This window comes from Centrocercus urophasianus, unplaced genomic scaffold, assembly GCF_019232065.1.
Source record: "Centrocercus urophasianus isolate 14NV4802_14NV808 unplaced genomic scaffold, USGS_Curo_1.0 seq_11, whole genome shotgun sequence".
NCBI lineage: Eukaryota > Metazoa > Chordata > Aves > Galliformes > Phasianidae > Centrocercus > Centrocercus urophasianus.
In genome coordinates, this window is record NW_024884253.1 from 17,716,507 (window position 1) to 17,733,238 (window position 16,732).

At 35.1% G+C, this 16,732-nt stretch overlaps 1 protein-coding gene across 2 annotated transcripts in view; it reads right to left on the minus strand.

The window, feature by feature from the left end:
* The window catches only part of ZFPM2 (zinc finger protein, FOG family member 2), a 305,737-nt gene that overhangs the window by 227,234 nt on the left and 61,771 nt on the right, over window positions 1-16,732 (minus strand). For both annotated transcript variants that reach the window (XM_042808948.1, XM_042808947.1), the window contains one exon: window positions 4,256-4,357. In XM_042808948.1, the coding sequence (XP_042664882.1) occupies window positions 4,256-4,357 (102 nt within the window). The remainder of the gene's footprint in view (window positions 1-4,255; window positions 4,358-16,732) is intronic.

Here is a 16,732-nt window from a genome sequence, read left to right on the forward strand (position 1 = left end):
TTCTTCTTACTGTCAGACTATATCTGTGGTTAACTATGTTTCATGGATTTTTGTTAATTTACATCAAATAGCATTTCCAAGATCTTATATCTACCACATTCCCCAATCAAAAAAGAAACGAAATCAGGACAGTAATCTCCAAGTCCTTCTTAGGACTGGTTTAAAAAGAAAAGAAAGAGAAAAAAAAAAAAAAGAAAAAAGAAAAAAGAAAAAAGAAAAAGGAGAAGGAAAAAAAAAAACTATCATTAATGTCTGTTCCCATCTTGCAGTGGCCTACCAAACATTCTGATCTATATTATCCACTTTTGCTTTGTAACCCAAACTGCTTAAGAGTATTACTAAATAATGCAGATTTAGACCAACAATCAATAAATATTTACACTAATTCTTACGAAAGGTTACAGAAAATCTCTTCAGAAAGCTTTTCAAACTACCTTTTATGGAAAATATAAAAACAAGAACCTGTCACATAAAATGTTCACAAGAATCTGATTCACATCCTACTTCAGAATTCATATGAAAAACTGTATCCTTTATAAAAAATTCCTTCATGAAAAATTCATAGCAGTGTCACACACAGCATAACCTTATTTTAAAGACTACTTAATTTTATATTTACTATTTACTTACTCTTCCTGACGTACTTTAAGAAAAATACCATCCTGCGATGGTAATAAAAAGAAAGTATGATGTGATATATTTAACAATCCTCCATACCTTTTTCCACAGTTCTTTGATACATGTATATGAGTCATGATGAGTCCCCTGAGGTTTAACATGAGTTGTGACTTCATCCTGCTCTACTATTATCAGTAGCAGAAATTCTGCTGATTAACTGGAGGCACAATTTTACACATGGGAAACTTCCACTTTATGTGTAGATGAATGTAAACAGTACATAAAAATAGCCATAAAATGACAAGGAGAGGTGGGGTTTTTTTGTTGTTTTTTTTGTTTTGTTTTGTTTTTAGAAAAAAATACTTTTTTTTTTTTTTTTTTCTCTGCTTTTTTGTTTGTTTGTTTTCCTTTTTGGTTACTTGGACAACTGCAATTATCTCACTTTCTTGGAAAATTTCAGATAAATATCAGAAGAACTGCTGACACTGACTTTTAATTAAGATCATCCAACTCACATAATCAACTTGCTCTGCAAAGAAGAAACACTCCTTTGCAGCTGTAAAAATAATAGCTCACATAATGAATACAAATGAAATAGTTGATGACATACTACATGTATATTGCCGAAAGAGTTCTGGTATGGAACCATGAAACTCCTAGGGTATTTCATTCATAGTTCCCCAAGTTGGGCAGTATTTTGTTTTACATATCCAGTAAATATCCACTAAAGCAAAGAATGATCCTATTGTGTTATTGATAGTCCATGGAAGACACATAGGAGAGCCACCTCGTGTTCATTACCTCTTAAAACCTTGATCACCAGTGTCACTTGCACTGATAACCTAACAGTAATACAAAGGAAACATATACACATCTATACACATGAAGGCACCTAATAACAAGTAGTGTTTCTGAGGCTGTTGAATGGCCTTTGCTTACAATTTTAAAGAAATAAATCTTTTCGTACAAATTTTTATTAAACTCAGTCTTCTTTGCAGACTCTATTTCTTGGACTTTTGCAGCTGGCTATAGCAGGAAAAGAACAGGTCCATTACTGTGTGTCCATACGCAGTCAATTCACCTCAATTTCCATTATTTCAGAGGCATCTTCTCATTAAAAAGAATTTAAAAAAAAAATGCGGACAAAACCAATGAAAATTATGGATAGTTTTAAGAAGTTCAGATAACTACATAAAGTAAGCATTATCACTGTAGAATTTCCATGTTGGTCAGTGAAGGTCACAAAATGATGCAATTTGAGAGACTGCTTCAGCAGAAATTCTTTGAAGTTACAGCACGTTTAACCATGGATTTTTTTCTGCATAAAATACTCTAGTTACAAATGATTGGGAATGCGTGTGAACCACTTGACAATGAAAATTTTCATACAAAATAGAACTCTAATTAGTGTCCTGAAACTTAATTTTGACTCCACCAGAAGGTTTTGCTAATGAGTAACTCATAGAATTCTAGTCTGTAGAATATATTGGTTCTGGAAATAACTATGTCAAGTAATAGAGGAAAAACAACAAAATAGCTCAGGCTTTGGGTATTCACAGTTCACATAATCAATTGACACCAACTTGCATCACGTAGAATACAGTATTTTCTTGGGTTCTGAGAGCTCCTTCTCAGTAAAGAAACCAAATGTATAACCGATAACCACCACCATCTAGTGATAAAGACAGCACCTCTACTATGAGATGGTAAATACTGGAGTATTTAACAGTTCTTTTTCTGCAGTGCTGGCAGAAGTCTCTAAAGAAGCAAAATATTTCATGCTTCGTATTTTTTTTTTCTTCTCAAAGATCTGAAGGAAGCTATCATTTGTCTTGTACTGCATGGCTGAAAATAATTTCTGTTGATCATTTCTTTTTCCATATCAATAAATAACCAAATTCATTTCAGAAAGCGTGCATGATGGAGAGCATGGCATGTGGTGTGCATACATTCCTTTCCAACCTTCATACATATTATTCCCTTTAAAGAATCCACATTTAAATAAAACAAAGCTTATTTCATGTCATTAGCCATCATTTTGCTGAAGGCAAATCCTGTGTCAAAGCTAACAATAAATATACATTGCCAGAAAAACACAAATCTTACTGTTTAACTGAGTATTTTTTTTCCAATGAAATCAAAAAAGTGTCTTTAAAAATGTGTCGGTAACATTGGCATAAGACAGCTCACATAAAAACCCGTAAATGCCAACACAAAAACATATTCAACTGTGTTGAAATAAACTAAAAAAAAAAAGAACATAAATTTATTCAAGACAGAATTTATTAGCAATGAAATTTTAAAAAATCATATGTTAATCACTGACAGCCTTTAAATCTGCAGTGAAGCTGGAAAAGGTTGTTCTGCTACGTCTAAAGATGTCTTCTGTGTTATTTTAAGTATATGACAGTGTATTTTATTAGAAAATCTTGTTTTCATATAACACCACAGTGCTTTAGATAGCTTCAACTTGTGCAGTATCATTAAAAATATTTAAAATGACATCATATTAATTATATACACTATGTCTTCCTTTTTGTTTGCATTACATTTTCCAGCTTCTGGTTTCAGAAAATTACCATTACTGTTGTTCTTCTCTTCATGAAGAGCATATAGTAATTTGCAAAATCAAGCAAGGGTGAAAATGTGACTGAAATATAGGAATTTTTTTTAAATGAAATATTATTATTGCATTATAAATTATTGATAAAATGCTTCTGGAACTCTTTTCTGACATGTTCATCCTTTTTAGGGAAAATGTCCATTAGAGATACAGCCATTCTGAGAGTATATATAGCTTCAGATGCACATTTTCCAACTGCACTTTTAAAATGTAATGGATTTTCAAGGCCCATTCTAGAGTCCTTACCATGAACACCTTGCATTGAATTTAACTGTAGATTTGCCTAATTCAGAAATACAATTTAACTCTTTGTCTTAGATGCTTTTATTACATGACATAGACTTTACATATTTACATAGAACAGATATTTGGAAAGTTTTCCTATGCTACCATCAAATTTAAAAGCAATATTGTGCTTATCCTCTCTTAAAGTACATAACAAAAAATACTGCTATGAATCAATGTTTTAATGTGGAGTTCTAGCAGCATTGACTGCAATCTCAGAGTTTCTCTTTCAAATGAAATCAATGACCAGATGTGCTAAGTGATTTATATCTAGCTAAAACTGGTAAACAAAGTCCTTGAAAATGTCAGTAGTTCTTATACCCTTGTTAAGCCCAACATGCTGCTAAATGTAGACATAAAGCTTGGAGGAGGACACTGGCATTTCATCAAGCATCAGAAACAGAACAGAAAAACTTAAAACAACCATGAAACTGGGAATTTAATGACAAATTTTTATCTTAGAATTCTAAGCAGCAGAAACAACATTTTCGTTTATAACAATAACTACGTAAGATATTTCATGATAAATGATTCACAAAATGGCTTAGACAAAACATTTTTTCACTCCAGATCTTTCTTTTAGTACTTATCTGTTAATATCCCGGACACCAAGGGATCAAGAAAGAAACAGAACGTTATATACCACTACTAAGTAGAAAACAACTTATAAAATAACAGAAAGCACTGTTCGAAAAATTACTGTTGCCTGTCAGCTGTTTTTTTTCCTACCTGGCCCATCCCAATCTTCTGTCTCCACTGCAAGCTGCCCTGGTTTCTCTGACTTTGCATCACCATCAGATTCTGGTGCCTCATGGATGCCTTCCTCATTGCCTGAAAAAAAAAAAGTAACCCAAGAAATGTATTTTTGAAATATTTCAAGAACAACTTTCAGTCAGGTTTACTGTAATAAACAAACCACTGCTTACAGGTGCAATTGAAAATACAGACACATATACAAATAGAAAGGAAATGAATGAAGAATAATTGTATTAGACACTTCAACATCTGTGAGTTCCCAAAGATCCAAACAAGTCCAACATGTTCATTCCTTCCAGTTCTGTGGAAAGGCAAATCTTGGTAATCAGTGTTTACTCCATATGCTTAAAAAACAGAATAATCACTAGCACCTATTCTGTAAACTTACAAGCCAAAGGAGTCATTAGGTTTGTATGCACAAATGAGAGAAACAAATCAGCTTGTTATACCCCAGCTAGTGAGGTAATTAAGGAAAATAATCTTTTGAGTTGAATGTTTTCTTGAATAACTATTGTTTATGCTTTGCAGATTTATTACACTCTCTACAAGCACATGGTCCACTACACATTCTGGCTTTTCTGGCAACTAGTGGGGTATTTAGGCATTTAGGGAATTTTTACTTAAAGGTTTCAAGCTAGCTCTCCTATGACCACTTTCTCCCCATCACTATAAATCTAAAGAAATATAACATTTCTAACAAATTTTAGAATTTTCACCATCTACCAGAGAGCTTCTTTCGGCCTTCAGGAACTACTGAGTCTGAAATAGTACATAGAGCATGCTGAACACTACAGTCTGGTAGATTAGGGATGGCCACCTAGTAATTATGTGAAGAATTCTTTGTTGAAAGTGCAGTACTGGCCACAGTAATGTGCTGAATGTTGTGCCAGGCTGCTTATCCCAGCCAGTAATTAAGTACATTTGTAGAACTTCTTTTTACCACTAATTCATCCCAGAAAGCCTTACATAGAAAGGTATTAGGAAGCGTGTTTAAAAGTCAAATTTTATAACAATTCAGAAGCAAACTTTTGAAAAAAAATTGTGTTCCACAGAAAAGTGACAGCATTGAAAAACAAATGGAAACTGGAAATCAGACTGCGGGTTGATTTAACAGTGAAACACAGGAAAAAAATAATAGCAATTAAGTAATAACTTGCAAATTATTTCCACTTATGATAACAACAGCTTTTAATAGCAACACAGGTAGAGAAATGTGATTACAACATACCAGGCCAGATCCCCATATGTTATCACTGGAGCTATATTTACACGAGATAAGATTGTGACCCAGAGTTTTGAAGTATATGATCATATACAAGCACTATAAAGTACGAACTTCACGTGTATGTAGCAGCATCTTGTAATAACATATTCTTCTTTGCATTCATAAAACAATTTTTCAAATCTTAAATACAAGAACCTGGTAAACTACTTCTCACACTAACACAATGCCATGTTCACTCCAGACTCCAATAACAAATATGAATTCATAAGTACTAAAAATAAATATTAAAAAGATACTAAAAAATGATTTCGCAATTAAAGCAAAAAGAAATCAAGAATATCTAGCATAATTTTTGTTAAGCCCGCTGTATAATTTTACCCAGACATTAGAAGTTCATGCACTTCAGCTCAATCTGAAGTTATCCTTCAGAAGACAGTCAGTAAGGGCTCACATGCTGAAAAAACAAAATCAAGCAATCTTACCAATTTTTTGCTTTTCCCGACTACTTTATTTTGAACTAGCATTTGTACAGTTAGTTTACAGTTAGTAAATGCAAGAGCTTTTTTTCTTTTTCTTGGTGGAGTGAAGAACCTATCATGTTTTACATCCGAATTTCTACCTTCATAACTATTTACAGGTGTTCATTATTATAGAGACACGAAGGACCATTTAGCCAGAGACAAACCTGGAAGATCAGCTCCAGTTCTTGCCAAAATGCTACAAAGCATTTCACAGCAAAGACTACACTGACAATGAGATTCTAACTCAAGCTGTATAATTACCACAGAAAGCTCTTTGAATGTTCGAGGGGAATTTTTATAATAAAAAAAATTATTTTCCTTCGTTGTAAACAACAACTCTGTATAGACCAAGGAAAAGCAACAACAACAAAAAGGTAGAAATAATAACAGTTCCTTTAGATGAAGCTTTAGCATGGAAAATGTTAGCTCCAAAATATAAAAGTTTTTCCAGATGGTAATATATGCAAACCTGGCGTTAGCATGCAAATTTGAGCATTCTTTCAATCAGTGCAACCAACCAGAACATCAAACAAACAAAACTATGAGAATTGAAAGAGAAGTGGGAAAAAACTTACGTGAAAAGATTGGGCTGAAGGGCAAAAGAAGGACAGAGCTACAGCGATGGTATAGAACCTACTGCACACAGTAATTAAGTATTTGGGAGATGAGGAAAGATCTGAAAATTTATGTTAGAGATGTCTTAACTTTTCACGAACTTGCTTTTTCATTGTTTCATGAAGTATGGTGTTATGTGTTTTCCATAATCAGCTTTTCATGAATTAATGCATGTAATTCTGTGCAAATGGAATAGAACAAAATATGGAGAATTTACATTATGGGAAACTTTGTTTTGTATCTAAACTATTTTTCATTATTTGCATCAATATTTTTCTTCTACTCAGCAATTACCAAGCCTATGCGTTACACACCTGTAATATCCCAACACCTGCCTGTACCCCCATACTACTCTCTCCCCGTTCTGAAGCAATCTGCTTGTGACACCAACCATCTGGACCTTACTGTGGACTGCAGAATCCATCAGGGAAGAGATTTTAACCCAGACTCAGTATGTGTCAAGGTCCAATGAAAATGGCCAAGCACATTTTTGGTGCTACAGACTGCAATTTTTAAAAAGTCAAAAGGAAGCTTACCACAAGGGTTAATAACTAAGTTGGACAAGAACTAATAACAAAATGTATTTCTCCAGCTTTTTAATTCCATCCCCTTAATGATACCTTAAGCAGCTAATATCTTTTTAGCTCAAAGGAGTTTATTTCCTTACAGAATTTCTTTTCTTTCTATTGTTTAGTCTTTTTGTTCATTCACTGACTATTTTTTAATTTCAATGAAACTATTTTTTAATATTTATTTTAAAACTGATTAAGTTTTTCTCTGTTTTATAGGCATTTGGATCCATGACTTTTTTTTTCCTTCCATGTCAAAAGCAGAGCTTTATATATACCACCCACTTTTTTCTCACGTTCATTTCTTCCCTTTGCTCCTCAGTTACATTTAATAAAGCGTGTTAGTACCATCAGGATAAATACTCTAAAAGTAAGCAAATCTGCTTCTACTGAAGTTTCTCCTTATGGCAACTAAGATAAGCAAATGTCATCCATTATAAGAACATTACTGTGGTTAAAAAAAAACATTCACATGACCAAGAATCTATAATAACATATAGTATGCTTATTCAAGGGTCATTTAAGTCTTCTAGAGACCCTGCAATTTCTCTTTGATTTTAAAACTGCACTTGGGCAGGATTCCTCTCCTCTGTAGGTAAATGCCCGAAAGCTAAGCTACACCAAACTATGGAGGTACTCCACTAGATAGGGAAGAGAGGAACCTCCACAGTGACTCGTCCCATTCTAGAATGCTTCAGATGTGACAACACTTGGTGATAGCTGAAATGAATCATTCTCCAGAACACACAGCTAACTTTAGGAACCTATCTTGAGGCAGCTGAAATCAAGTGAAAGAAAGCTCTGCCTTACAGTTACCTGTGGAATACACAAAGCACAGCTTAGAAAAACAAAATGAATTTCATATGTAAACAACTTCAATACTCTAATATGAACATAATTTTCATCCTGACCTTACTATTTCTTACCAGAATGAATTTGTTAAGTTCCTCTTCAAAAAAAAGAATCACAGAATCACCAAGGTTGGAAAAGACCTCTAAGATGATCCAGTGCAGCACTTCACCCGTCACCAATATTTCCCCACCAAACCACGTCCCTCAGTAAATATATCTAAATGTTTCTTGAACACAACAGATCAAAAATTGTTTTGTTTTGTTTTGTTTTGTTTTTTTAATGTTGTTTTTAACATCCTAGTGCTTATTGAAGAGACACAATTATTCAAGAGAGGGTTTCCTTCTCTGGAGATACTCAAAATCCGCCTGGACGCGTTCATGTGTGACCTGATCTAGGTGTTCCCTCTCCAGCAGGGAGAGTGGATTAGATGATCTTTCAATGTCCTTTCCAATCCCTGATATGCTGTGATTCTGTAATTAAACATGCTAAACCCCTGTAATTCAATGTACTACGGTTGGTCAGGGAGTCTGAAACTGTAAAGGAGACACATTACCAGAAACGTGCAAGGGAGAACTCTAACATCTCTGACAATACTGATAAATAGGGAAAAAGTGACTTGAATTTTAACCAGTGATTTCACTTTAATCTTTTTAACAAATTAAAGACTTCCCAATTTGGACTTAATCAGCTTGTATCACAAGTTATTGCAGTATTTTAAAGAATTACATGGGTTAGCATTTATTCTCAATCCTGCTGTTTTAATCCATGTGTTTCTAATCAACATTAGGCTTCTACAGTAACTCTTGTATGATATAAGTATTGAACTTTCTTGACTAGGAATGTTAACAGCAGCTGTTAGTCACTCCATAATGTATTTTGCAATCATCTAAATCAACCAAGTATTTTAACAATGAACAGTTCAGAACTGACAGATCTACTTTCTTGTTCACAACTGCTTATCACAGTGTAGATATCATATATGTTTGCCAGGTGCTTCCTATAGTTAGGATACCTTCACAGAAGCCGCTCAGAAAAGATAAGGTCACAAAAAGAGACGAAAAATGTGCAAGCTTCATACACTCATGGTTTTATCATCAGACAAAATAGCTTTCGCTGAAGGATTGTACCAGTCACAAACAGCACAGTGCAGCTTATGTTAGAGTGAGACAACATTAAAAACTTTGAAATTCTGTTTGTGCTCATTCTTCCTGTTTGCTTAAATGTAAACTTAAATTGGTAACATCCTAATAGAGCTGTTCAGAGTGAAAAATCACTTCTCAATTATAATAAATCAATTCAGAAATAAATAGTTATGAAGCCTGCAGCATTTTGCATTGCCAAAAGGAAAATGGGGTTGAATCAAAAACTTTGATTCACTCACTTTAGGCTTCATTTCAGCAAGGTATATGACCTCATGTACATCAATGCAACTGCTTACAAAGGTGGAGAGAGGAAGAGACTCTTTTCTCCTTCCCACCGCAACCTCCAGTGGGAATAATTTCAGATCCTACAGAAAATTTCCAAAACTCCATATGAAGTCGATTGCTGAGCTTCAGCAATTATAAATAAGCATAGAGATTTCATCATTTCCTATTTGCATTCTCACAGTACATACCCAGGAGCAGATACAGAGGTTATACACTCTGATAATCCTGCTCTTGAATCCCCAGAAACACACTGCTGGCAGAGAAACACCGCCAGGAACATCTCAGAAACAACAGTTATGTAACTTTGAAACAAAGCACATACAACTTGAAGTACAAATGCAATGTACTTAGTCAATTTAAAGTAAACTCACTTTTTTGGCAGCACACACTATTCTTAAAAACTGCCAATGATATCTAACAGGACATGGTTTTCTTTCTTGTGGATTAGTTATTTTAAAGTTTTCTGTGTAAATATTTAACAAGCAGCAGTGTTTAATTCTGATGGCAATGCAGGTTTTCAGCAGATAAAATCACACCGGGTATAAAGCACAGGTAAATAACATGAAAAAAGCTTCAAGAAAGTTTTGGTATGGGAATATATCTCTGAGACAAAGACATTAAATAAGTTGGGAGGGATGCTTCCCGATTTTGTTGTACTTGGCATCTGGTGTGAGGACAACATAGACAACCATAGCAGCTGTAGTGTCATGAGAAAGCGTGTTATTTCACAAGCCTTGTGAAAAAGACTGAGAGGGAGGGAGGAGAGAAACTGGGAAAAAGTGAGCGAGAGAGAGAAGAAGAAATCCGGTACTATCAGCATCAGACTTTGCTACCAGTTAGTCTGATGCATATCAGAAATACACACCAAACTCAACTGAGACACCTTGCTCTACAAATACAGTAAGTTTGATCAAAATCTAGCCCTCAAGACGACCAATTTGCTATACCTGAAAAAAATGACACTTGTACACATGTCAATGCACTGAATTTATTTTAGGTTATATTAGTCATCTCGATACTTTGCTTCTCTGCAAAGAACCTTTGTTTTCTGTCATGCTGATGAACAATCATATTTTCTCCTGGGGTAAATTTCATTTGAAGTAACTGTATGTTTTGAGTTGCCCTAAGCACACTTGAAATTATTTTCACAGTAGACATCAGAAACAATGTAGTTATCCTAAATTTTAGGAAAGGTCTGTGTACATCCATTTATCAGAGTACCTACATGCATGCAAGCTGAAAACTCTTCAGAAGAATGCTTTGGAAAGTATTTTGATTCGTATTAAAATTTTCACTTTAGCAAAGTGACATCTTGACACAATGACATCTTGGCACTGTGATTATGTTTAAAAACAGCATCAATTATTTAAAACCATTTCAGCTACTGCACTTTACTCACAGGATAAGACACAGCTGTGCAGTTCAACGAGGCTTAGGCTGACCTTCCTATTTCTCTAAGTGTTTTGACATGTTCTCATCATCATATTGTTTGCTTTTGAAGTCCTCTCAAGACAAGGATCATTCATTCAGATGTATTTCTTGCAGAAAATTGAAGTGTTCCTGCATATTGTTTTTCAGACTTTCTTCCTACTGATTACTTTTATGTTTATATTAATTTTTAAGGGAGCAGCTCCCGTGGCAACAGTATTACAAAAGAGTATCACTCAAATGGATGACCTAAAAATTTCTAGAGATTTAAAAGGAAAAAGAATGTTTTCCATCCTCTCAGTATTTCACCACTGAAACTGTAACCACACACACACTCAGACATATTCAAATACCACCCTACGGCTCAAACACACATAGCTCTAAACACTAGGTTAGAAAAGCAGCAAAGCATCATTTTAAAGACACTTAGATGCCCCAAAGATTTCTGCTTAGTACAATTTTCAAAAAATTATGAAGTTCATAATCCATGAACTTCTATAACACCCTGAAACAGAACACAGAAAAGATTTCAGAGAGACTCCAGCAAGTTTCAATCTGTAAATTTGAAGACTATTTGGGAAGTTCATATTTTGACTTAATTAACAAATCTACTCCTCCCCTGCTACAGAAGTATTGTCTCCTACAAGAATTCTTCATCCCAGCTAAATAATTCTCATTTTATAAAATGCATTGAAATTTATTACTGTAAACATCTCATCTTATCATGTGCTTTCACACACATGGCTCCGTAAGCAACGTACATGTTTTTATAGAGCGAAATTTTAATTTGCCTTGGTGTAAGCAGTTCAATGTTTTTATTTGAAATAATCAGTATTACAGGTGCTTAAAAAACAGCCAACCACTGCAGCTGTATTTCTACGTACATGCAGCATTACACACTGTTTCAAAAGCAGTCTAGCCTGCCACAAGTCAAACCAAAGAAGAAGCATTTACTAATGATCATTAAGTCATACTAATGATCATTAAGTCTCTCTTTCCTAGAATCTACCAGTAATATTTTCTCCAAACAATATTTATCCAATGATGTCATGAACGCAGAATTGGCTTCATTATTTTTTCTGATCCAACAGGAGGTGAATTACTGCTGACATCCTCACTTCCCATTTACAGCAGATATCCTGTGAGCAGCTCTGCTTTTTAGACCTGGCTATACAATGATTTTTCAGTGGATGTCTAAGAACATTTGAAAAGTATTGAGAAATATTGCGTCAATAACACCATGTTGTAAGAAAAAGGCAAAACGGCCCTTCATTATAAATAAAATTAGTAACAGATGTATACTGCACATGAACTAGGAACATGCAGTGAAATCTGTCATTTGTTCATTTCATGTTTTAAAGAAGATTACCCCTATTAATATGCAATTCATACTCTGTCAAATTTGAGCTCTAATTTAAGTCAATGAAAGTTCAAGTTTTGTGACTTTCCAAAAAGGGGACACTACACTATGTGTTGTAACCAAATAATCCCTCTCCTCACAGCCGTGATAGAATTCACAATTCCATTGTTCTTAAGAAAACCAAAATATGCTGACTGAAAAGGCTGTAGTTGCTTTGATAAACTGCTTAAAGTTGAGTAAGCTGTTTAAGTGTTTCACTTTATAATTCTGTACTGTTAAAATAACGTTTTCTGTTTGGTTCTATCTATTTACTTCTTGAGATATAGCTTGCTAGTTTCTTTTCCAGATGCATTTTTCTGCTTGATGACCAATCATTTTTTTCCTCAGTTAAAAGAAGAATTTGTTTGTCTAACTTGGGCCAAATTTTTATCCTAATAAAGTTGATGTTAATACTGATATGGATTTCAACTGGGTTGAAAAACAGCCCTAGAGGTTTACGCGTGGTTAGCAGTAAACGGAAAAGAGTATACGACAGGCAATCTCGCAGATGCTACTCTGAACACCTTGCCATGCTTTTAAGTGAATGGTGAAAAAAATAACTCCAAACTTTTGGGGCATCTTACTTCTCTTCCAGAAATAGAAGAGATAGTCTCTGAGCTCAAGCCACCAGAAAAAAAAATGAGACAGCACAAGAAGCAGAGCACAAGGCAAATCTTGATGTTCAGAAGAGAAAGAATTCCTTTCATCCTGTAAAAATCCAATCTAATTACAATTTAGCATCTCAAACATTATTATCAGAGAGCCCCCCCATCCCTTTCTTTCATATTCGGCATCTGCCAAAAAGTACAGAAGATGCACAAGACCAAAAAAAAGCAAAAAATACATGTGGCATTCCAGTGGAATGAGATACAGATAAACATACAGGAACCCTCACTCTGAAGAACATGAGAATGCAAACACAGGTTCACAAGCACACACAAGTCAGTCAGAAGTAATGTGTGTTTTTGGAAGGAGTGAGCACTGTGAGGTGTAGCACTGATTCTCGTTAACCTAGGAGATGAAAATACACCATCACACATACTTCTCTCATCTCTGCTTACCAAAAATAATCTATGTGCTTTTCATTGCCTTGGCCAGTCTACATTAAAAAAAAATATGATGAATTAATATAAATAAATAAAAAATAAAGGAATATGAGCTCCAGGAGAAAAGAAGTATAGGAAAAGATAATGTCAGACATGGGCTGGGGGAGCGAGGGGGGGGTTTCTGGTGCCAAGCAAAGCCGAAGGCTGTGCAATCACCTGTATCAGTGCTCTATCAGTGTCTACACTCCAGCCAAATCCAGAGAAAACAAGGAGTCAAAGATTCAGGTCAATAAGCTTATAGGCGATTTGCACAAACAGCTCCTACAGCAAGGTAAAAAACAATGTCATATTGGCTTTTCTATTCCCTCTCTTTGAACTCCCTGGTCCAAACACACTCTGGAAATGTCAGTGTTACATGCAAGAATTTAAAGAGCTGAGCTTCTTAATCCCGTTAAGAAATAAGAACAAAGTTGCCTGTAAAGATCTCCTTATTGAGCTCAAAGTGATTATAGTATAGCTGCCTTATGCTGATCCTACTTCCACTTGCTATAGGAAAAGAGGTAGAAATTTGTCATGAAATCCATTAATGAAAAGGAAAAAGAAAAGTTATTGATTAAAAAGGTTTCTGGAAAAAAAAAAAAAAAAAAAAAAAAAAAAAAAGAAAGAAAGAAAGAAAGAAAAAGAAAAGGAAATGGAAAAAAAAGGGTTATGAATCTACTTTCTGATCCAGAAAATAGGAAGTATATTGCAGGCCATTACATGACTGATATGACAAGAAGTATTTACACAGATGCACACAAGCATACGAACAAAGTCCAAAGGAAACAGGGGCAGGCAGAAACCATTTTTAGAATGTTAAGAGTTTGGCTAGTGCTATAGACGCTAGCATGATAGCTTGTGCACACGAAGTATGAACAGAAAGATTAATGTACAGAAGAACTTTGTACATGCTTTTTCTTATATGGTGATCACACTGCAGCTGTTCCCTGAATCTCAAGTCTGACTGCACAATCAGGTCACATGGTTTAATGTAAAAACATCCAGTCCTAAATTGGCCTGGCAGCCTAGTGACAAAATACTGTGCATGCGCAGAAAACTTGGTTCTGAGTTCATCCCCTCCATCCCAAACAGAATACGAGATTAAAGCAGAAGGTCCATAGTCAGCACTCAGAGTCCTATACATTCCCCGAGTTCTCGCCAAAATCTGTCTGTGAGAATTTCAGGGGGCACTGGATTCTCCTCACCACCTTCTTTCACAAATAAAGACAAGTAATGTAGCAGGATACACATTCACACATCAACTCTCTAATTAGCTACGGGCATAAGCAGCAGTTTGTGCTACAGAACCTTCAAGCACTGCATCATGAAACAATCCATCCTCATCACCTCTGCTGGCAGATTTTTATGAGCACAGCATGCAGCCTCTTTTTCATGGCCAGCAAAAATGCACAGTTAATGGTGGTGACTATGTTGAAAAATAGCATTTTGTCACTGAGAATTTGCTCTATCACACAGTATTACTGTCCTCTTTCAATCCACTGGAAATAAATAGGTGGCACTACTTTCAGAGCAACCTATGTATATATGTATATTCTGCCATTTGATTTTTTCTCCCAAAGGCAGCCCCACATTTTGACTCTGTTACAGTCCTTCCTCCATTCTCTTCTCTTGCCAAATTCCTTCTCTGAACGCAGCTACTTAACCATCTACTAATCTCAAGTGATCTCTCTCTCTGCTCAAGACAACTTTTCCCTTGAAAGTTAATCCCTCACTGAACACTTCTGCTAAGGAATTGTAATTTGTCAGAAGGAATTGTTATTTGTTTATCCAGTTCTCACCCTTAAGAAGCGGGCAGGGCTCCTATTGTTTTTGCTGCTTACTAAGAGGAAGAGGCGTCACACCTATATGAGTAATATGAGTATGACAAACTTACAACATAACAGATGCGAACATTTTTTATTTGACCTGAGGGTACCTAGTTAGGATGACAGCAATCTTAAGAGTAAAAAGCCACTGATAAACTATTTCACAGTCCAAAGGAACTCGATTTAGTACTATGCTTTTTGTCTCATGATCTCTAACTTCTTGCCTTTTGTACTGCTCTACTGTTTGTACTCCCTTCTTGTATCTCCCCTCCTGTTTTAATAAGTCCTGTCATGAACCCAGTTCACTTCTCTTCTCTTTGTATCACCTCATTCTCCCATTCCTAGCTATAAGAGCCTATTATCCCGTCTATCACTTCGGCACAGGAGACAGGCTGCTCTTTCCTTATCTAGAGTATCTTTGCCTAAGTATAGTACACACCCTGTGGCTAATTTAATGCATTTTCTAGATCTGATTTTAATCTGAACTGACCTTAATCTGATACAGATTCTGACTCCAGATACTGATTATTGGGCACTGCAGAGGAAGAAATCTTCAGGAACAGAGATTCCAGGATGATACAGACTTTGTGCGGGCAGCATCATCAGATACCCTCTTTATCTGAAGTGTAGGCATTGCATAAACAGCAATTTTCAAAGACCCCACACTGACAAAATGCAATTCATCTTCAGCAGTGCTAAGTCCCACTACATTTTTAGTTTCTACTCCAAAGAGTAAGAACACTGGAGCTTTCTAATCTAACTCCGCTATGACTACTCATGACTACTTTATCATGTCTTTCAAAAATATTCTTTCTCCTAGTCCGTCAAAATAGCAAACAAACCAGATTCTAAATCCCATTTTAAATAATGTCATCTTCTAAAATATTCACTCTTCGACGTGAAACTTCATCCAGAAGGATGAAAATTCACTGCTTCAAGCTTAAAGTTATGCCTGCTAAACATTAGGTTGCTAGTGTTCATTTCTGCTTTTAGTATTTATATACTTAAATACTGTACATTTCTTCACATGTAAGTGTATGTGTAGAAATATAGGAACAATTATTCACATGTAGCAAATTAAGTTTTTTTGTGGGGTTGCTAAAGTGGTGATGGCAGTGGAATATTCCAGATTCCTTACTGTAAAAGCCAGTAATTAACAAAAGGAAAAAGAGAAAAATAGTAGTCAGAAGTCCTAACTTTGAAAACAGAGAAGTTGTAAAATGACTTGTAGCTCAATCAATTTGCTTCACACTTTGCAGAGGCTTTTGCCTTTGCTTTCTAATTCTGGCAACTATTCTGCTGAATCAATTTCACAAACCCAAATTAATAAGGTGGGAATGACAAGTATGGCTTTATAAAGGTTAGTTGTTTGCAATTTAGACAATAGAGACTGCTCTCTGCTTATAATAAAATCAGGCAAAGTTTAACAAGAAAATCTCTTCAGTCAGAAAGCCAAAGATACCACGTTGTGAACTTGTACATCTACTTTCATTCACCTGAATG